The 24377-nt window shown below is 31.3% G+C and overlaps 1 protein-coding gene across 1 annotated transcript; it reads left to right on the top strand.

The window, feature by feature from the left end:
* The first annotated feature begins 368 nt into the window (after positions 1 to 368).
* LOC137932893 (progestin and adipoQ receptor family member 3) lies at positions 369 to 23161 on the top strand. Its single transcript, XM_068776579.1, has 7 exons — positions 369 to 637; positions 1654 to 1877; positions 6445 to 6601; positions 15917 to 16069; positions 19979 to 20167; positions 20806 to 20874; positions 21962 to 23161. The coding sequence occupies exons 1-7, from the start codon at positions 566 to 568 to the stop codon at positions 22124 to 22126; spliced, it is 1029 nt and encodes a 342-aa protein (XP_068632680.1). The 5' UTR covers positions 369 to 565; the 3' UTR covers positions 22127 to 23161.
* Positions 23162 to 24377: the final 1216 nt, after the last annotated feature.

The following is a 24377-nucleotide window of genomic DNA, read 5'->3' as shown; positions in this document are numbered from 1 at the left end:
AAACACACTAATTGTAAACAAACGATTAATATTTTTTTCTTATGTACACACTCTTTTTGTTCGTTAATACTAATCAATGAGTTATACATTTTTTGATACTAGCTCGGTCTGACGAATACTATATAATTTATGTGCTGTAATTCAAATAGTACTGTTTATTATTCTTGAAGTTGGTTATCTTTTTTGTGACATTTTAATATATAATAGATGGTGGGAAGTAACTATTGTTTAAAAATATATTATTTTTATAATTAAAGCTAAGCGTCACGTTGAGCAGAGCACTTCACTACTCTATGCCTCGCTCATAAACATGATACTCTGTAACTATTACATTAGTCTTTAAATTAATTTCGCAGTAGGTGGTTGTTTGTGACGCTAGATTATTTTATTCGTATAATTTTTTATTATGATCGATAACTTTTTATTATTCACTCAATATTAGTGTTTCAAACTTACAACAAAAGCCAGTTGAGGTGTGCTAACATAGTGTAAAAATTCATATATACATATATTCATTGATATTGCTGGAAAATTGTTCTCTACTTCGATTAAAAATCTATTCAATATGACTATAACAATGACGAGAAAAGTAAGCGAATGCCATGCAGAAACTGTCCAATTTATGCCCATTGAAAAAGTATGTTAAGTTTTATTATTCTTGATATCATAGCAATAGTTTTTATTATAGTTCGCGTTTGCTTTAAGTATGGTCACAATTTATTTTTATTTACAAAAAAACTTAAACCCTGTATCATCATTACTATTAATTTACAAATTTTGATTTAATTAAATAAATTTAGACATAATACTGTTTATTTTTACCAACATTTTAATTTACCAGTAATTGTAAATACTGAATTTGGCGTTTACATTATCTATTAATTAAATAGCGAAATGACTAAGATATGAGTACCGTGGATATCACCTATTACTCGTATGAGGTCTTTAGTGATTCCAGGAAGAACAATATTTAGCACTATACTGAAATTGTCAGTTAATTACTGCATAGTGCATTACCCTAGAGTTAATACGAGAAATGAAAAAATGACTATGACTTAGTGATTCTTGGGGAAAAGTGGCAAGTACATTAAAAGAATTAGCAACAAAAAATATAATTCTAAATTAAATTTCATTACTCGCTCATAAAAGTGAGGTGCCAAATTATTAGTATTGCATTTTTTATCAAACATTATAGAGGTGTTTTTTATCTAGCAGTTCCTTAATATTTGTGATTTGTTAATTTTTTGAATCTCTGTTTGCCAGTTGGGCAATTTACACAATTTCCAATTTTGTCAATTTCTATCTATCCTCAGCTGCTCTATGCTTTTTCTTTCCCACCTTTCTGATTTTTATGTGACTATATCTTTATTTTGTATGGTGTGTATCTTTTTTTATTTTGGCTGGAGGGTTGTAATCTACTTGCCCACTCTGACAAGAGGTATTGGGGAAGGGAGATGTCAAATAATGCTACATTGAGATGATAAAGAGAAATATTTAACAAGGACATAAATTGTCACTTGCAAGCCTTCCTAAAAGCATATCCACACATCAAAAATTTTTATTTAACCAATTGTTCACCTCCTCTGTAATTTAAAAAAAAGTGCTCTATAATAGTCACTGTCCAAAATGTATTAGTTGTTTAATATTTGTAAGGTAGAGGAAGAATGCATTGTGGATAAAGAGTATTGCAGCGGTTCCACATTGCTTAGAAGAGGAAAAAAATTGGAAGATAACAACAACTTAACTAAGGAGGACATCTTTTACATAAACTACAGACAGCTTCTCAAGTATGAAGAGGCCCCAGTATATTTGCAGCATAACCCTTATATCAGGGATGGTTATCGCAAGTTATTACCAACAAGATTATGTTGGGAGAGGTAAGTTTGATACATTTTAAATTAATTATGCAGAATGTTTGGTAATAGTAACAATTTTAAAGAAGTCAGTGTAAAGCTCATTTGCCAGCAAAAAGCTTTAAAGTTTTTCTATTTTCAATTATTCTATACAAAATGATTAGTCTAAAATATGTTTCATTAATTTATTTATTCTATTGGAATGGATTGTTCCATTTCTGCTAATAATTTCTGGGAGTACAAAGATATCAAGGGAATATCAATACTAAACACTAATTTATTTATTATTTTTTAAAACATAGATTTTTAGATAGGGTGTACATGACAGAAGATAAGCTATACTTTCACATCTATAAAGTTTTTACACTCAAATTTAAAATATTCAAGTAGGCATTTACATGGTTTAAATTGCTAATTATTTTAACATTATAATAGCAAGCTACCACATGCTCGGAAAGCCTATCTGCTGAGAAAAAACCAATCAGAAACTCAATAGTTGTTTTATATGTTTAATTTACATGTTTAATTTTAAATAAAATTTAACAATTTTTCATGTGTACATCATATAATATCAATCATGTAAATGAGTCAATAAAACAAGTCCCACACATTCTAATCAATTAAAAATTCTTGATCGCTATAATATAATAACATTTATTTTATCATATATTTTTAATTTTAGATTTAAAGCTAAGAAAAGGAAGGTCTAAGATATCTTGTAAACTATTACATATACTTTTTATTATTATTCCCCCTATTACTTCCAAACCTGTGAAAGATTTGTGATCTTTTTACTAGCTTATTTTTATTTCCTGTATCTCCATGATACATATAAAAATAAGTGTTTTACTATATTGCAAATATGATTTTAAATTATGACGATAAATAATATATTATTAACATATTTTGGGAAGCAATCATTACTCTACCAATTTCTTTAAAAACATTTCTCAGGGAATAAGTTATATGTAGTCTGTACTTATATCAAATCATCCTGTGTGTTACTGTGTTGAATTAAAATTTAACAGTGACAATGCAAAAGCTTCCTAAATCTTTTAAAATAAATATTAGCTCTATTAATAATTTTCTTTCATGTATGGCAATATTTTTGTTGATAGTACATATTTTCTTTTTACAACATTAATGCAATACAATGTATAGCAAATGGTTTATGACACTATTTTGAATATAAACAATTGTTTTAGTTTATTATTATTCATATTATTCGTATTAAACAGATTATGTAGGGTATTATAAAATTTTTATTCTGTACAGTTAGTAAAATAATTATTTATTTTACTTACTCAAATAATAAATGATGATGACCTGATTTTTTACATGAAATGATTATAAATGATCCTTTCTTATGTTTGTATATGTATACGGCATATTGTCTGTTTATTGACAATATGCCGTTTTTTTAGTAAATATTTAGTACTTAACAATATTAGTTTAAATTCTTAAAGAAATCGTTAGAACTAAATATGGGTTGGCGCGTAATAAGTGATCGTGAACGATTCCAACTAGAGTGTAACATTGCTTTGAGCATTACAAAAACTTGTAACGCTATGTACTTGTTGCTGATGGCGAACGGACGTGATATTTCGTATACTATTCACATTAAATATTATAATATATATAGACAGACATATTTGTATAAGATATATATTTATCGATTATTCTAGTACATCATCATCAAATTCATAGAATTCTGTAGAAGTCACTACACAATCTAAAAGGTTTCTTCAGTTATGCAATAACGTACTTCAATCTTCAAATGGCTATATTTTATGTTAATTTTTTCAAATAAAATTTTGCAACTTTGTTATAACATACTATGTACATTTCTTGTTTTAATTAGTGGATGTAGTATCCATGAATTTGGCAGTAAAATACGTCAAAATCGTGACCTTACAATTTTAATTGAAAACAGTCTTTTTTGTGCAAAACAAAATTGAATTAGAACAGGTCGTTGTAAATTTGTTATATGAATATAAAATCAAAATTTTTTAATTCGAATAGGCTATTAGAAGCGTCAAAGCAAGCATTTTCGAATCGTTAATCAACATAAAACGTCGCCATTGTTGTTCCTACATGTACCTGCCCGAAAGGAAGTTCTGCTGAAAAAAGCCGGCGAGAAACTCAATAGTAGCTCTTTACAAATATAGTTTTATTAAGAGTAATAATAATAACAAAGCTTTATGTCATTCCATACAAATAACTTAAAATTAATAATATAAATTTTTAAACAATAATTTTGATAATTTAAAATTATTTGGTATTGTTGCACGACTACGACTGCATGTGCGGAAGTGGCTAAATATTGGTCCTTTTCTTATTTAGGATGGACTTCCGCAAAATAACGCCTGATTCCATTAAAAATTATTTGGTATAGACCCCCTCAGGGTAAAAGCTTCATTCAATGTTTATTTTATTTATTTATTTAACAGTTTATTGTACACAATAAAAACACTAAAGTAACAATACAAATATAACTGACACAACAGGCACTACTTATTTCTAACCAGAAATTTCTTCCAGTAGGCCTACAATTTACCAATTTAGTTTAATAGTTTTTCAATTTACTTTATTATCAATCTCAAATTACCCCGAACACTGATAATTCAATGTCCAGTAAACAACGGGGTAAACACGTCGTAATAATTATGCTAATTGTTGCTTGTGGGTTAATGCAATCAATACACTTTGGTACATTAAATATGGGCAATGTATGTATACGTTTCAGTGCTTTGCTTAGTTTTGTATTTCGGTGATATAAATGTAAAAGCTACTATAGATGATGGATAGGTGATGATGGATAGATGTAAAAGCTTTAAAGGTGTGAAATTGTAGCTCATTTGCAGTCGAATAATGCTATGCCAAGAATGCCAAGAATCAATGGTTTTAAACATAATAAATAACGTATTGATAATAAAAGAAAGAAAAAGCATTTTCAAATTTGGAATTACTAAATATTGATTACAGGTTACTATCTCTCCTTGCAGACTTTGTACTATCAGATGTTATTAGTCCGTCGCAATAAACAAATTCACTATCATCATTATTTGAGCAGTATGCCCATTGATGAACTATAGATTTACAATTAGACCAGTTGGAAGCGACTTGATCCAGTGTCTCAACCTTGTCGAGGTCATCTGTCCACCTTATGTGTGTACGTTCTACATCGCGCATGCCGATCCGTGGTTTACACTAAAACCTTAAGGCTTTATCTGCCGTTCGTTCTGCGCGCTATGTTCTATATTTACTTTTATATCGTACATAATATAAAACCAGTTTAATATCCGTAAACAAAGAATTGTGATCGAAATTATAGAGTAGCGGTCGATATATTAACGAGATTTTCTTTGATTCGGTTTTTTTATATTTAATTTTAGGAAAGAGGTTTATTTCATATTAAAAAAAATGTCATCGTTACACAATGTTTTTAAAACTCTACAAAGTTAAGGTAAACCGTGAATGGTAGAAGAAACAAGGTCACCGACGTAGCTCAAAGAATTGCATGTCTATGTGTCAATAGGCAAAGCCATATCAGTTGTACGAACAAAAGCCGATCGACGCGGCGTAGGCAGGCCTACTAGGTAAATCGAAGACATAATCAAGGTCATAGGAAGTCTCTGATGCGGGCCAGCGCAAGACTGGTCATCGTAGAGATCTTTGGGGAAGGCATATGCCTTACAATGAAAGTCCATAGGCTGAGATGTTGAAGAGAATGGCGTATATTGTGTATATTTATATTCCTATTATTCACAACTTTTTTACTTAACATTTATATCCTTAAAATAAGATTGTATTGAATAATTTCAACATTAAAAGGTTTTTTAGAAAACCAAAAGGAAAATACTTTTTAAAATACTAGTTACTGTTCGAGTTAAAAAATAGAATTAAAATCTCCCGTTATTTAGTAATTTGTCGAGCTATCCAAAACCATTGAGACGACAGCTTTAATAGAAAAATTTATATTTTAAAGATATGCATATAATAAATGCCGTACTTATTACTAATATATTTTTCTCAATATATAATATTTACATAGTGTTTTAATAAAATTTAATTGTTCTCTAAAGATGATAAATGGGTTAGCGTCTAACTAATGTCATTTATTTTAATACCGGTAAAAATTTTGGTAATTCCCGGCTACATGACTAGTATTAATTGTATTACTATTGTATTGTTTTTAATGTTTTTTTTATAAATCATGCGCTCTAAGGATTTTTTGTAATTTGTATGGAATTTATATTCGCTGAAGTTGTAAATAATGATGAGAATTTAAAAAAAAATCACGTGCCAACCGTAGCTTTTAAATGCGTTTTTAGAATGAACTGGAAATACTAGAGATGGAATTTTTGTGCATTTTGGCTATGGTAGTATATGTACTAGTTGATTTTTGGAAAAAGGTTTCTTAGTCATAATAATTTAGGAATACCTTTAGACTGATGACAAGTATACGAATGTCGAGAGTATAAAATCATCAATATTTTTACAAAGAACCTGACATATTTATACAAAGTGTTGTGTTATGTAATTTACACACATCTGACGTATTATTTTTTAATTATCAAGTTTGTTTCAGCATATTCTGGTGGACGAACGAAACAATGAATATATGGACTCATATATTCGGGTTCTTCTTGCTACTATTTTTGACCATCAACGATCTCGTCATCATAAATATTCACGCCACATTAACGGATAAAACGGTTGCGGCGATTCTCTTCTCATGTTTTTTGGTAAGTGAATTTACTTTAGCTGGCATTAGGATTTGATTGTCTGAAGGAGCAATGGGCGGGCGCCACATTACCAGCAACGGACAGCCGTTTTGGTAGAAAGCGTTTCTAGTGGCGACCACGAGCTGGAAGATGCCTAGTGGGTAGGCCCGCCACTAGATGGACCGACGACATAGTCATCGTCAAGGGAAGTCGGAGCAGCGTAAGGCCGGTCATTGTGGCGATATTAGAGGGGAGGCCTATGCCTTGCTGGCATCTAAAGGCTGACAAGGTGATAAATTAATTTCGATGTCTTATCGATTAATCTAAAGAAGTAAATGATTTATAACTTATTCGGATTTATGGGTGGAGTTCTCTTTCTTTCATGAATTGAAATACTGTTATGTGAAGTAACCCACATGGTGTTCCATAAGATATTATTGACTATTTTTGACCTTACCGTTGCCTAAAGCATTTGCAAATTTCGCGGCTTCTAGATCCCAAGGCGTTTAACTTAAACCTCTTATCGCTAGAAAGCTCCCTTGATAGCCTCTGCTCAGATCGTTCTACTGTATTATCAGATTGAAATTTGTGTTTACAAAATTACATGGCTATTTATACACGCGTGAGTAATATTGTAAAAGGTTCCAACAGTCGCGCAGACAAAAATGTGTACGTTGTGGTGACATTTGTCAACGAGGTGTCCTGTTGCGGCGGCGTTCCTCGAACCGCGTTCCGTTGTTGTGGCCACTCGTATTTCAAACGAGACTTGTTTTTTTCGCTCAAAGCGTGCCGGTCGGGGCGTATAGGTTAACAGCTGTGTTATATGTGTAAAGCTTAAACTATCGCAGATAAAGAAATAAAGGATAATGGAATAGTACACACGATAATTAATATAAAAAAACGTGTTTTTTTTTTACGAAAATAGGCGGTTAATTCGCCGTATATAGGCATGGTTATAAGTGTAGTATAAATCATTTTAGGAGGATAAATGGTGCCTAAACTTCATTCGTCATGCCTGCTCCTGGGCGAGCCGCGTCTTTGTCTTCTTCCTACAATAACATATAAACATAGTATGCAAGAATATTTGTTTATTTTTTTGGAATTTGTTACATCAGTTGTCTCGACCAAGAAGATCTAAATTTTGGCGTGCTGTTCTCTCACGTACATGCATCATGTAGTCTCTTAAGGGTACTGCGTGTTAGTAGCCATAGGTACCAGCAACTTATTGAGCTGAGATTAGGTTTCTTCGTGTACTGTTGAAAGAGAATATTCATCACGTGATGTACCAAGCCGGCGATGGGAATGCCTTCTTAGTCTCCCAACAACACAGTAAAATAAATAAATAATATAACGACTCAAGTCGAAGCTTCCAAGGTAGTTTTTAATTTAAGTTACTGTAAAGAAATCTACACTATGCGCCTTCAGCACTCTGACCTCAAAACAGTGAAGCTGTTAAGGCCAGTTAAGCAGCATTATTGATCTGTCCCAAAAAATGCAGCCTTTTACAATTTTAATCATATGTCCTTATAAAAGATTATCTGGAAAAAGAAAACCGCTTTATATGTCGTACATAAAATAAATTCTATATTTAAATTTAATCGGCATTTTCAATGAAACTATATTTTTATCAAAATGATTAGAATATTTTATGATTTGCTTTCTAGAGTGTCTATTTAATTCGGTCAACCTTTCGTTTCGTTTTTTACTTAATTTGTTTCATGATGAACTAAAAAGACGGTCTAATTAAAAAAAACCGTTACTTTTCACTATGAAAATTTTTAGGAGTTTTACTTTTCAATATATCTAGGTAATTTAGTAATAATATTAGTAATTTTTATATAAAAAAAAACAAATGTTCATATTTACTGTAATTTACTTATTAATAAGCGTGACTATAATTGTTCTGTACCACGTTAATTATATATTACTATTATAATATTCTCATTGAGTATATCTCTCAATAGCAAGGCTCTGTTTCTTTATAAGAGTACAAGGTCTTTTAGTGTGACCTTTAAAATCCTTAAATAATTATAATTTACTTAAAATTTTACTGAATAAATAATTATTACGCCTACAATGTTAAGTAGGGGTAATGCACTATTGAAATGCGGATTACGGAAGTTACCGTTCTACCTAAAATAATAATTTAAGTATACTGGCCTTAAAAACCAGTGTCACTTTTATTTAATTGCAAATTTTCTTTAATATTTTTTGCTTTAGTATTATTTTGATTTTATTTAAAAAGAAAAATTATTTTTGTAATTTTTATGTTTTGAACTTTTTAATAATACTTATCTTTTGTAACCACAATAAAAGTTAAACTTTCGTACAGTTAAAAGTTGTTGACCTGTCGGGGTTCATTAAGAAAAATAATTAATATACGAGTATATATATATATTCAGAGTGATCACTTTATTCTCAATGAATAAAACTGACAAAAAGGCTAGTAAAGCTTCACTGATCATCAATGCAATGTAATATATTTTTTACTATTTCTAGTCATTTCTATTATCTAATAATCGGCTTCTCTATTTTACCCTGATAACTTCTGTCCAAAGGTTGTCTAGAAATCGCCGTTTGAGATAAGACCACCGGTTGTATTTCTTGGTTTATCTACTGTATTTGACTATTTTCTGTTTTTGTCCTGATATACAATGAAAACTTGATAAATATATAGGATGTTTGGTTAATGATAAAAAAATTTTAAGGGTTTATACCCTTAAAAAAATTCGTTTCGTTCATTTGTCAGTAAAAACCGATTTCTAATCACAAAATATAAAGTGATCACTCTGATACCACAGGAAAGGCCAATTACTTCTGATAGTGTTATGTCTGCAGGGATGGTTAGTTAACAATTATCATTACTAATATATAATTTTAAGACCATGTGGTTCGTATATTATTGGACAACAAAAGGTGTTGTTATACGAGTACATTCACCTCTTTGAAGTTTTACTCCTATAACCAATCACACTAAATGAAATTTTAAAATTTAAATATTTTACTAATTTTAATAAGTTACTTATATAATAGTACAGTATAAATTATAATGATCTGTACACGTGAATACCGCGATAAGTTAAACCTATGTGTGGTCACGATTTCTCCGCCGTAGAGTTTGGCACTGTCGCTCATAATTTCCTCGAGTTGCATTACGAAATATGAAGCGTGTTGCTCGATTGGTGGACGGCTCGAAAGTACGCAGATGACTGACCCGTTTCTCTGTCGTTTTAGTGAAAGTTATGCGTTAAGACGAAAAAAAAATATATTGCCAATTATTTTGTTTGCGAAACTTTTGTCACTTTTTGACAGCTATTTATAATATTAATGTGCTTTTAATAAATATCTCTAGTTTACTCTGCTTACTAGGGCTAGTGGTGTACAAACTAAAATTCCTACCATTTATACATGACGACAGTTACGTAATTAAAAATTGCAATTTTAAAATCAAATATGAATTTAATCATATTTATACCTGATGTCTGACAGACGACCTTGTTAATGTTGTCAGAAGACGCTGAATCCAGGTCGCTTCCAACCGGTTCTAATAAATATCTCTTAAGGAGGCTTATGCCCAGTTATAGATGTCTTACGACTGAAATAATGATGATACCTGATGTATGACAACTGCGGTATTTAGTTTTTATATTGAGTTAATATTCACGTTTTACGCGTTTAATCGAGGATTGCAGAACATACATGTGGCAGAAAAATGATTATCGGGCAACATTAGCATAAAAGGATGTAAAGGTTGATATTGACATGTCACGGGGATTGTCAGATTTACGATGTACGACAAATGTACAAGTGTTTTTGGTTAATTAAATTTCTAAGTTTAAATCAAATGTTTTCACCGTTACACACACAAAATTTGTACATATATATGTTTTGTCTATATATATAATTTACCTACCCGTTATTTATCCCTCCACTGTTTTCATCCATGGTTGTCTAAAATAAATTGCCTTGTGTGATAAGACCGCCCATGGTTTTTTTTTCTTGCATGCTACTATGTATATATTTTCTAGCATGTACAATAAAGAATATTAAATTATGTAAATAATATTAAGGAGACCGTAAGATAATGTCGTTTCTGTCGAAATATTTTACAGAAATGCCGATCCAGCATTGCAAAATTGTATACTAGATGGCAAAAGGTTGTTGATTACGAAGCTGGATATATTGTTGATTAGAAATAAATACTTGTTCTTTATCTCCCCTAATAGATCGAATTAAAAATGAGGATATCCGTAATCGAGCTAAAGTAATCGAAATATCCCAGCGAATTGGCAAGTTAAAAATGCAGTAGGCAGGCTATATAGCACGCAGAACAGTTACTGGGACCTTAAGGTTTTAGTGTAAATCTCGGACCGTCGGGCACCGCGTAAGATGCCCATCCGTAAGGTGGACAAAAGACCTTGTTAAAGTCGTTGGAAGACCATGGATTCAGGCCGATAAATCAGTCTTAATGGAAATCTATGGGAAATGTTAATGTCCCGCAGTGAATATACGACTGAAATATTGAAGTTTCATTTTATTTATTTAATTAATAAAATTAACATATAATGTTTGAGCCACTGTTTAAACCGCTCGCCTATAGTCACATGTTTATATTTTTAAATTCTCACGATTAAACGTGGCCTAGGAAATAATAGTGCGATAGTAGATAAAAATTCGTGATAATTGCCCGTATCTTTAAACTAGTTTTTGTTCAAATTTTACAGCCATTTTTGATTACAATACGCTTAGTGGCCAAAAATTATTATTTTTGACTAATATGAAATAGTTAATGTCATACATTGTTTGTCATTTATTTTTTCTATACGAGACGATTTTCTGAAACTAGTGGAATTAGTCTACTGTTTTTCCACTGTTGCATATATTAAAACAAGTATATTCATTAAACAATTTTTTTAAGAATTATCAAAATTGTAAGCATGTACATATTATTCCAAGAGAAGTAAAACGCTAGGCAGTAAACCAGTCATGGCAGAGAACCGCTTTAAGTCTCTGCCATCTGAGCCTTCAATTCGCCATGTATGGCATATAATGAAAAAGGTTACATAATTTCCCATAAATCAACGTCAAGGCCAAATAAAGTAACAGGTTGGGTTGTGGCTTTCTAACGTGGCAGAGCGCTGAAGGCGCTTAGTGTTAACCTTTTCATAGTAAATAAGGTTGGATGGAGCTCAGGAGCCCCGAATTAGGCCATTACATTATTTAATCTTTTTCAAAAGTACCTTATTACACCAAATGACAACTGTAATATTTTACCATTAGCATATCTTTCATAAGACATCCACTGTTATACATAGGTCTCCTCCATAGATTTCCAATAGGACCAGGTGGACTCGGTATGAATTCATAGTCTTCCGATTACCTTAACAAAGACGTCTTTTTACGTAGAAGACGGGGACATCCTATGATACACTTGCAGGGTTTTGACTTCAAAACTTTAAGGAACTCATCGGTCATCGACCATCTATTTTGCGCGTTATGTGATCTGCCTAAGACTGAACTCTTAGGCAGATCATATAACGCGTCGTTGTTTAAGTCAATAGGCGCCATCTGCAAAACATAGGCCTACCCCTACATATTTATGGGCATGTATTATAATCGCCACGCTTGGCAGTCGGGTTAGGTTCGCAGTGTGGTATTATGGTACGCAGAGGACGCTGCTGACCATTCTCTGACAACTGCGTATGTGAGCAGCGGTAATCCTATATAATTAGTGCAAAAAGCATAAACTTTATCAGACTGCATTACGGGTATCGAACTCGAAACCTGCAATCGCAAGTGTTAGTCCTCTACCGCTGGGCTACAACAGCTAACTGGCTAAGATTTATTATGCTTTAATTAATTTAAAAAGTATCATGATGTCTTCATTACTTTTTTGTCCTTGACATTGCTGCTTGCCTGGAAGATAGAGTGCTCAAGGTTAATGCGCCCTGAACAAAGAGCATAGAGAAGCTCTCCAAGTTTAGTATATACCAAAACCAAGAATTAAAACATTAGCGATTGTTTAATTGGTTTTTGGATTGTTAAATCGTTTGCACATGAATGAACATTTGCGTCTTTTAAGATCATAAATTGTGTTAAAGATCCGTAATGTATTTAGAGTACTTTTAACCTTCACGATGTAACCGCTAGGTGATTTTTACAGTGTCGCTTTTGCCGAGAGGTGAGCGGACTCAGCTTATTGTACCTTTTATTGCGTGACGTCCATTGATAACCGTTTCGCTCTTTACTTTCTTTAATCTGTGTAGCTTTCTCTAACAAGAGATACGCGGAAACGTTCATCGTGGTATAGTTTTATTATCTACTGGAACAATCAAAACCTATTATAATGGACCTTGAGAACTTGCCCAATATTTTATCGAGTATAATATTTTGACTTAAAAAAAATTATTATAGAGGTCAACTCAATGCTTTATTAAGTACATATGGTTTAAAGACGTCACATATACTGCGTTGCATGATTTGTTGTTTAAAAGAAAGACTAATCGTTTAATAAAAAGAAAATATCACGACTTTCGGTTTAAAATAGGTATATAATTTTAATAAAAATGTTGAAGCTATTAATTCTTATCTATGAGGCTATCTTTCCTTATATATTAGTACTTTTGCTAGGTGAAGTCGCAGCATTCTATAGTGTCCTGTATTGTGAGAAAGAGAAGTGATTTAGAGTAATAATTCATTATTAATTTATTAGTACGAATATGAAAAATGTAAATATGATGTTACTTATTTAAATCTGTAATTATTAGTGATTATTTTAAAATGTTATATATGATATAATTATATTCAAAAGAATTTGGATTAAACAGATTGATTGATTGAACTTAATTTATAATGACCTAGGTTTTATTCCGTAAACTCTTTATTAAAAATAATGTAATAATATAATACAGATTGTTACGTTAAATTTGTTTTATTTCTGTTTTGTAGACTGTATTTTAATTGCGTCTATATAAAAACTCGTCGGTAAAAAAGTTAAGTTGTTTTTCATATATTAACATAAGTTTTTTGCTAATGGTTCCGTATACGTTATTGATGTTTATGAATTAAAGTAATTAACGTTACTATGTTTCTACTAATATATATTATAATGTATGTGAATGTGGATAGTTGTGACGCACGAGGTTTTAAAAAAAGTTAACGACATCTTGAATAAAATGGCGTTATTTATGTATATAGAATGACATTACCAATTTAATTATTCTTTCCGTATAAGTCTTAATACATTGTAGGATTTTATGGAAATATATACAATTTTTAAAGCTGTTTGCATTTGTAATGTATGTTACAAATATATGTTGTATTGTACACATGACCGATTGTATGTCGCCTGTTACCGTGTCGAAAAAGCCACTACGTTATTTACTAGTTAAAAAATATAACTGTAATGTACTATCTTGTCTATTTAAAATCATTACAATAAATTATTTGCTTTGTAAATAACATATATAATAACGTTAGAATTTCTATTAAGGTTAATTGCTAAAACAGGACAAAGCTTTTCGGGTCAGCTAGTATTCCAGACAAAGTAGGGGAAAATGAGTTTGAACAAATGTGCAAGTATAAACGTCAAAGGAGCATCAAAGGCTTCGTTGTATGTGTTTTTTTGTAATGAAACACGCCTCTTGATGCAGCTAATACATACACGGTTACTCTTGGCGCCTATGTACAAATTGCTTTTATCTCAAACACGTAACAAAGCGGAAGCGATATTCGTTAACTTTCGCTAACATAGGGTGTTCAATAAATCAACATCAAGTTGGATGATAGGATAGGTAGTTGCTAACCTCAGAAAATAATTAAAATATATTTATTACACGTATTTTATATTCTTTTTCCAATGAAAACGTTTTTTTTCTATTGCTATGGACTAAAAACTTTCACTTACTAAATTATTAATTATCGTATTAGCGTTAGTAATATTTCCATAAACGACAGATGTAACTACATATTGCAATTATCTGATTTTGTAAGAAAATAGCACTTCTTATCAAATCATTTACTCAAAATATTACTACGTCAAACATTAACCCACCGTAAAAACACGTACAGATTTAATTAATTTTCCGAATTCAACCATTACCTGCTCTATCAATAGGCAAATCCATAATGGCATTGACCAAATCGGTAATGTTTAATTATTTAAAAATAAATGTTATGAAGATTATTCTTGCCTCTCCTCCTTGCGAAGCAGAGTAGAGTCAAAAATAAAATCGAATTAGAAAAAAAAAGTTAGTACAGATTTTATACTGACGTTGATTTATGGTACATCCTGCATAATATAAATGTAACCTTGGTGTAGTCGTATCAGTCAACATTTATATGGCATGTGGTAATTACCTTTTAATGTTTTTGTGCGAGAGAAATCATAAATTTTATGTCGATTACACCTTAAGATTACTTTTTTGCGTATAAAGACAATTGTAGAAGTGTAATTCAACATTGTATTCGATGTAGGAATTATTTTTTTAGCAGATATAAAAGATACCTCTTTGTTATGCTTGGGTAGATAAAGCCATTGACCGATGAATTAAGTTTTTTCGTAGTGTGAATGACTTTGATGACGGTAAAAACTAGATTTACGTCAATAGACTTTATTAACGTTCTACGTAAAATGTGTCTCAAAAGTAGCAAATCATTTATTATTAATGTTACACTATCTTGTTTTTGAGTATACTTATTTTATGCCCTGTACATTTCACTGTATTTTTAAATGAAGTCATTGATAAAATAATATTAAATAAATAAATAATAGTGGTTATAACTTCTAGTAAAGTTTTAGACACATTACAGTAAACGTCAGAACTGATCTGAAATGTTTTTGCATTACAATAACAACTAGTATATCGGTAATTTAAGCCAATTTTGTATACCGCGGTAATAGGTATTTTTATATTAGTTCAGCGTATATAACATATGCTTTAAAATACTTTTATATATAAAAGTATATAGGCAGATTGTTTAAAATTTTAAAGTGGTGAATGTATATGCTTATTTGCTAGTATAATGTTTTCGAACTTTTACGTCTATTTCCAAACATTCTGTATAAAGTGATTCTGAAACTATTGAAATGCGATAGATCAATAACTTATGGCAGTATAAAGTCTATAGGGAAAAATATTAAAAATACTACTAATTTTAATATCTATTAATCCTAATTTTGAAAACACTTTTTCTTACTATGTCTTTATGTGTATATATTGACAGCAAATAAGATGCAAATTGACCCCTTTAAAGAGTTTAAATTTATTATCAATATTCGCGTATGTTTTTTAATTACATATATATGTGTATTAATTTATATGTTCCTATTTTCAGATTTGCATGGCGCTCTCGGCACTGTACCACACTTTCTCGTGCCGATCGGAATCTGATTACAACACGTTCCTGATGTACGATCTGTTCGGCATAGCGCTGTCGTTGCTCGCGATCTACACTTCTGGCATCTACTATGCATTTTGGTGCCATCACGTAAGTTTCAACTTACAACACGTTAAACTTACACTTATCAGATTCAATATCCACACGTTCTAATTCATTCTTGTATTATTACATTTCATTTTATAGTTTCCATGACGTCACAAGACACATTTCCGGTTGTACGTACAATTTGAATACGAAACTCTTAACAGGATAATAAACAATTGATACTTTTTATCAGTTATATGTTATTATATTATGTAATCATTGTCCATTTGAGCAGTACTAGCCCAGCGGTGGAGATTTAAACTTGCGATCTAATGTCGTGAGTTCGATTCCTGGGATACAATACAATAATTCACATTGTGCTTTATTTATTATATATTATATGTATAGGATTGCCACTTCTCACAAACAAATTTCTAGAAGATGGACTGCAGCGTTTTTTGCGTATCATAATACCACACTGCCAACGCCAAACCGCCTGCCAAGCGTGGCGATTATGTAGATGTCTTTGAAAGCCTAAGTATTGCAGTAGGCATCAATGGGCTGAAACGACGACAATGTTTTGTGATAGTCATTGTATTTAATTCAAAATAATGCGGAAGGTAAACTTATATTAAATCTTATCTAAAGATAAGACGTTATTTCGATAAGATTTTCAACTAATTAGCATTCTTTAAAGATCTTTATCATTGATCATAATATGGATTAAACAAACACGGTAAGGGTAGAATAGGATAGGTATATTAATATTGTGTTACCGAAACCGTTGTACCGCCCCTAAGGAAAGTGCGGCGAAGCGGGAAAGGGCGAGGACTGCCGAAACGGAGTAGTATATAGTAGCAGCTGACATACGATATCATTATAGTATTTTGAATTAGTTCGATCTATTTTGGACAATCGCAAATTTTGCTTTTTTGTCATGGACAAAAGTTGTTCACATTAACTACGCCACCAGGCTTGATGTGACCGTTAAGCATAGACCTCTTTACAGTAATTACTCTCGAGATATCCCACGGGACATTTGCTTCAGGTATTAGATCGGGTTCTTGCTTCGCTTCGATTGGCAAAGCAATAAAGGACACGACAGCTTGGGCTGTCAATCGATACTCGTTTAACATTATTATTTAAAGGTGCTCGAAAGAGCTAAACCTGGGGCCAATGATCAATAACCAGTTCTCTTTAATATTTACACAATTTTCGATACTACATGGAACCGGTGTAATTAGTAGGCAAGCGCGTCTTGTCTCAACGGTCTGGTTTCCGCAACCAAGCGACATTTTGCGCCGCGATTGACTTTAATTATGCCAACCAAATGCTAACTGCGTATGTATTCTGTTTTTAATTCTAGAATACCACGGAATTATTATAAGATTTTTTGATGGATGACGACAGTTCGTAATGTATTTAGATATAAAATTATTAATTACGTACAATAGCAACGGCAATGAAAAAGAAAATGTTTTTCTTCTCAAAGTAGAAAGTGTAGTTACTGCAGTGATTATTTCGCTCTAGTGATTCGATTGTTATGAAATAGTTTTGCTATAAGTACAAATCACAGTAATGACATACATACAATTATGTATAAAATGCCTTTACTTTGTCATCGTTGTTATAAAAATAATATTTTTATACAGTTTTATAATTTTGTTAAAAGTTTAACTTCCTACAATGTGAAAATAAAAACTACCCGCATTTTATAAATAACTTTCGTAATGTCAAGATCTGTATTTTGGAATATATCGCGATACAATAGTACAGAATATAACGTTTAGTTTAAATAAATATTTAAAACAAAAGTTCTGCTTTGTTTCGATGTTTTTGCCATTTAATTCACACAACATTCGTAACTAACACAAATCTGCATTAAATTATCATTATCAAAACAACTTGTGGTTAATTAATAGCAAATTGTTAATAAAACTAAATTATTAAAAGAATGTAAAGTCGTTAGTTGTTGATTTGTTATATAACTGAATATCAATTGTTTTATTTTATCGTATAAATTATTGCAAAACGACATCGGCCGCTCGTAAACCAACCGGTATTGTCGGAATCTAGGTTTCGTATATCACAGGGGTCCTAGTTCCCGATCATTCTAGAAAAAATTGAAGTTTCTTTCTCTCTTCTTGCTTTCTGAAGCGGTAGTAATGTTAGCAAAGGGGACCCTGATTCTAGTCACTCTTTGGCGCGTTCGTCTTCATTTTCGATTTGGTTTCCAAAACTAGTAAAATTGTACTTCGCTACCTTAACAGAGGTTTTAAGCCAAGCGTCTTCTGCGCTCTGCTTCCTCAAACTTGCAGATTCTGTTGCCATTCGGATAACAGTGTAAGCCAGGTAAAACTAAAATAAAAGTACACGCATTTGATTTTGTAATGCAATCACAGTTCATTACGAAGCATATTTAATATGTATATATACACAAATGACAGCCATTGTATGTCCGATACGTTTTAATTCGACGTACGTAATGAAAATGTAAAAAAATACTGCGAAATTTTTGTTATAAACCCTATTTTATATGTTCACGAATTAAAATACGATTGACTTCTTTGTGTGCACTTCTCAGACTAGAATGAGTTTATTATTACTGCAGAGCATTATTTGATTCTAATATCTTTCAAATTGATACTGCATTGTTGTTTTACAAAGATCGCGTACAGAAGTGATTTAAGTGAAAAATATTGCAAAAAAATTAAATTACAAGATGGACAGATACGACCAGGCCATTTCCAACCGGTCCCACTAGAAATTAATGGCTGCAATTATAATGATTAATTTTATTTTATACTTTTAATTATTAATACTGATTACGTATGTACGCTAAGAAGCGAGAATTAGAATGTTTAAATTATAATAACAATTAATTTAAAACAATGCTATATAAAAAATACAATCACACGTCTATCTTCAACAGTATAAAATACTATAACTAGTTATTCTCCCCTGCATATATTTAGTAACATTATATATGTTCGCAAATGACCTTCTGGAACCTTCCACGTTGTCAATATATTGATTTGCATTCTATTGCTTATTTTCAACGATACATGTGTCAACTTGACCCGGTATTTGGGCAAGGTGAAACGTAACCATCGAACCTTTGCAATAGCTTCTGTCGAGTTAATCATGTCGGCATTTAATGCGTTGCGTAAGATCAACGCATGCGCAGTAAGCTAATTATATGTTACAATTTTCTGCAGAGAAAATGTTTATGTATACTAACCGCTTAATATGATCCGCACTGTCAAAAGTAAAAGGCTCGATGCAGAGTAATTGGAATAATAAATATATAAAACTTATTTCGGGGTGATCACTTTATTCATGGATATATGATTTTTTAGCTTACCAGCTCAATAAGTATGGTTGAACAATGTATCCATAATATAAACATAACGAAATATAAAAAAATATAATTTAGCGTTTATCCTGCGTCTTTCGACGGCCTGTGGGTAGACGTTCTTCGCTTGGGCTATGATCTCGTCTCCAGAACCTTAAGGTACTTGCGGCCATCTGTTTCGCGCTGTGGCATGATCACTGCTACTTCACTTTACCAATCGGATTCTTTCGTCCACGAATCTCTTCAATCCTCTCGTAGAGATATTCCAAGTATATCTTCATGGTTCCGTGAGTGGCTGTGAGCATAACTATAATTTAAAAAAAATTGCGTTTTACGTTTAACTACTGTTTACTGCCTAACTTTCTTAGAAAGAACATGTTCATTTTTGTCGGTGCTCCGGCCTTCGGCGAGACGTTATCGTTCAGAGATATAGGGTTGCATGAATAAGGTTTTTAACTTAATTCATTCATCTTAAAGTTTAACGTCATAAATGTTGATTGAATGTTTACTCGACAATGAAAAACTAGGTTCTCCATTATGATCAATAAAGCTGGAAAGGCCTTTAAAGATTATAATTGAAATATTTAAACGTTATAATTTTTTTATTTATATTTCAGGAGCTCAAAACATTTTACATGTTGACGGTTACGGTGATCTTCTGCGTGGCAATGGCGCTGCAGGTGCCGCGCTTCAACGTGCCGTACCCTGTGAAGATGTGCGTTTTCATCGGCTGGGCGGCATATGGCGTGTTGCCCACTCTTCACTGGACTTACGCCATGGGTGGCTTCGACAACCCTATGGTTCAGGTAGGCATCCTTAGTTAATGTTGCAAAAGGAGGTTGTATTAAGGAACAAATTGAAGTGGAAATGGTTAGGCTGTAACGCGCAGAACATATGATTGCTGGGGCCTTTAATTTCTGTAGTAGACGCCACGGATCGGCAAGCGTAGTGTAAGACCCACCCACAAGGTGGACAGGCCACTTGCAACCTTCCAGCAGTAAATGTTTTGCAGCTGAAGTTATTGCGATGGCGATGAAATTAAATAAAGAAAAAGATATAAGATAAAAGCTGGGGGTGTAGTATGAACTTTCAATTAATATATGGTACACCCTATCATTAGATTATATTAGGTCCTTATAAACTAGCATTTGTATTTGTACATTTGCATTATAATTTCTTTGAAATAAAAATGTAATTTTAAAAAAATTAATATCAAAATGTATGAAAGATTATTATTAATATAAGTTTAGAATGCTAATTGCAATTGAAAATGTTTTTTTTTGTTCTCTGTGTATGTTCAGTTCTATGCCATTTATTGTAGGTGATAGACAAATTTCTTCCAGAGTTTGTTTTCAAAATGATATGATGATTTGTTAAGAACTTTTCTTAGAAAATATAATGTCTTTATGTCAATAACATTAATATTATTTACTGTTGCTTTCAGATATTCTTTCCAAGAGTAATAGGAATGTACGTAATCAGCGGCACAGCATTCGCTATATATGCCTTCAAGGTGAGATTTTTTTTTGATTTTTTTTTTTCATCTTTACTCAATAGCGTAATCAGATTTATAATAAGTACAATATGATTTGTATATTTTATTAAAAAATGTTAATTATTATTTGGAAGGCCTTTATGATGATTGGTAGTTTAGTTTATAGTTCTCGTAGGTTCGATACGTCGTTTTGGCCTATTGACACCCCCAGGGACAGGTGTCTAGGATATATAATAATCGTCAAGTCAGGCAGGTCGGCGATCGCCGTGTCTTGTTATGGAGAGGTCTTTGCTATCTATCCTCTGAAACTTGTTTGGTAGCAGCGCCAATCCTATATAATTAATATACAAAGTGTCAATCATATAAGATTGTATCGCGAAAGTTGAACTCGCGACCTAGTCAACTCACAGTCCTCTACCACTGGGTTACCACTGCACGTATCCATACTGTATATCAACTATGACATTGATTTTCTATACATGAGAGAATACATTGGTTTTTATTGCTTTTGTCACTACCAAACATTATTATGTATACAAAAGTATTTAGATTACTTTTTTATCTTTTTGATTTATTGATCACTCAGCTACCTCCGATCTCTTAGAGAGTTCATAGGAATATAAAAATTAAAAAAAAAACTAAAAACTGTCGCAGGTAAGCTATATATTTATATCGTTAAACAAAGTATATTTTTATAATAAATATTGTGTTCGTTTATTGGGTTTGTTAATAGAGGCTGTATAAAATACGTCACTCGAAAATTCACTTTTGTAACCCCTCTTTCTTTGTCACTATATTTTCTACGATGCTTGCTTCAAAATATTACGTATAGTAAAATTTACATAAATTTATTAACATATAATATATTAAATAAATATCAATTAAAGTTCATATATACAATGTGTTTTTATTTATTCTAAGATATCTATAATCGGCATTGAAGTATCTTAAAGAGAGCAGGGGTAAGGGATCTAAGTGTCGTGCGTGTCTGTATTTTATGTACGGTCTCATAACAGCCAGTACCCTTTCTCTGAGGTGAAGGGATTTTCAACAGTGGGAATGTGGTAAGGCTTAAAAAACATTCAATAAAAATATTATTCCACAGGTACCAGAACGCTGGTTCCCTGGCAAGGTGGACTATATAGGTCATTCGCACCAATGGTGGCACGTGCTTGTACTCGGAGCGCTCTACTACTGGCACAACTCCGCCATGATCTACGTGCAGTACCGCATGAACCACGGCTGCGCGAACACGATGCGTATATTCTAATTTGCACCGCACCATTAATAAGGGTTTACAACAAGACTGCCGTATATGTGTCTTCGAAGGCGTACATGTCAGAGCGCATGTGTCTAAACACACACGTTTCGTATTGTGTTAAGACACAAATAGTACATATGCATACTATTTGTACATATACACACTACGTTGTGTATTAATACAAAGATAATGCACTAATGTGTGTTAAACAATACATGTGTGATAATACACGAATAGTACACATGCGTACTATTTGTAAATATACACACTACGTAATGTGTTAATGCACAGATAGTATGCATGTATATGTTAACACATAAACACTACTACGTATTGTTTTAATACATAAATAGTTCGTATGTTAACATGTACACTAAACGTTGTGTTAATACAAAAATCGACATATGTATTACACGATACGCAGCGGGTATTGTGTTAATATTCAAATAGTACGCGCGTTTGTATTAACACACAAATGGTACTTATGTGCATACAAATATGTGCGAGGGCCTCGATCTCTCGTTGAGGTGGTCGCCTTTAAATTATTAATTTAGAATATTATACTCTTCTGGGATTTTAGAAATAATAGGAAATTAATCTAGATTATTAAGAAATTTATTAAGTGACGAACTGGGTTATCTTAATAATGTAGTAAGAAAAATATAAAAAAACATATACTATTAAAGATCTTACTACTATTAAATTTATCTAGTACAAATAGCACTATCGAATGGGCATATATGACAATATTATGTAGATAAATTAATATATATGTTTTTTTAATTTAATACCTAATTTGGATTTAAATAATCAGAAATAATTGAAATCAAAATTATTCAATAAAATTTATTCAAGGTTTATTCATTGCAAAATAAAATTAATTATGAATTACAATGAGTAATTTTTTTAAAATTTATCAACTTTTTTCGCAAATATTTTCATTGTGTTTATTAAAACCTTTATTACTTGTGATTTATATAAATGTTTACAGGCGGTAGGTTTCTGTGAAACATTCACACGTAAGAATTAAAAATATTTATTTTAGAACTCTATTTCCCATAAATCAACTTCGTAATTAGTAACGGATTTAGTAACGGATAATTAAAAAAACTCCTTCACTTTTTAAACTTGACCCATATACGTAATTTATAAAATTATTACTATAACAAATAGTAAATTAATTTTATACCGCTTACCGTAATGTTTTTTTTTTCTACTACTGCGGTCACAAATTATTTTAAACTACATTTTTTTAGCACGTCCGACAAATATTCATACTGCAGTGGCCTTAAAATACACAAAATATAAATATATATAATATCACTACATCCAAAACACAAAGTTTAGTTAACTATAATAAATATATAAGTAAAGAACTGTTTCTTGATATTAAGTTTTAAACTTATATTGTAATATTAATGATTGTTTAATTCCAAGAGCTTAAAATTAATTAAAAAAAATTCAGTATTTATTATCGTTAAAAAATATTCTGTTGAAAGTGTCTTAATCTCTAGCATTTAACTGTCATCTGTGATTTTTTAATAAATGTTTGTAATTTTTTAGATATATTTTTATACTTTCGTATTGTATTGTCTATTATTATTTTACAATCTTATGGGGCCAAGGAAATAAATATTTTGTAATAATAACTGACTTTTAATTTATTATCTTCATATTGCCTGACCTGCGACAACCTGTTCTGCTAGTGATGTACAAATTTTTGATTCTGTTAAGGAATCGCTTGAATCGTGTAATCGATTTCTTTTTTTGAACGTTGGTAAATTATTAATGTGCTATATATATTCGCGTACAGTAAACTTTTTTCAAATAAAAGTTGAAAGAAATAATATAACAGCAAAGGAAAAATTATGAAAATAACATTAAGATTTTAAAACTAAACAGCGACATCTATCGACTAGTGGAAATATTAATTTTGCTAATCAACAATAGATGGTGCTCCAATCTGCAATAAAGCTAAAAATTTAGCGATAGTGCTCTTCAATGATTAATTTCGTTCACAAAACGTAATTGATTCATTTCAAAATTGTAATTTGAATTATTACGTAATTTTATGAGTTCTTAGAATGTATCCACGATTTGAGTAATGAACATGCTAGTTTTATGTACTTTTTTTCTGTAACTGCCAAGTGTATATCGTACAAGTTTATTAACTATCAATAAATATATTTATAACTATTAAAGTTTTCATGTTATTTTATAAGTCATTCATAAAACAATTAAATTTCATAAAAGCGACGTT

The sequence above is a fragment of the Battus philenor genome, unplaced genomic scaffold (assembly GCF_028537555.1).
Source record: "Battus philenor isolate CCGP_79_NKW_IND1 unplaced genomic scaffold, ilBatPhil1.0.hap1 SCAF_12, whole genome shotgun sequence".
NCBI lineage: Eukaryota > Metazoa > Arthropoda > Insecta > Lepidoptera > Papilionidae > Battus > Battus philenor.
Note: the sequence above shows the minus strand (reverse complement) of the source record. Positions and strands in the feature narration are given on the sequence as shown.

What these genes read in the sequence shown, in the direction of transcription:
- LOC137932893 (XM_068776579.1), top strand. Translation starts at nt 566, where the DNA reads ATGACTATAACAATGACGAGAAAAGTAAGCGAATGCCATGCAGAAACT. An exon ending in AATTTATGCCCATTGAAAAA is followed by an intron (nt 638 to 1,653) that starts GTATGTTAAGTT and finishes AATATTTGTAAG; the next exon opens with GTAGAGGAAGAATGCATTGT. An exon ending in TCGACAACCCTATGGTTCAG is followed by an intron (nt 20,168 to 20,805) that starts GTAGGCATCCTT and finishes TGTTGCTTTCAG; the next exon opens with ATATTCTTTCCAAGAGTAAT.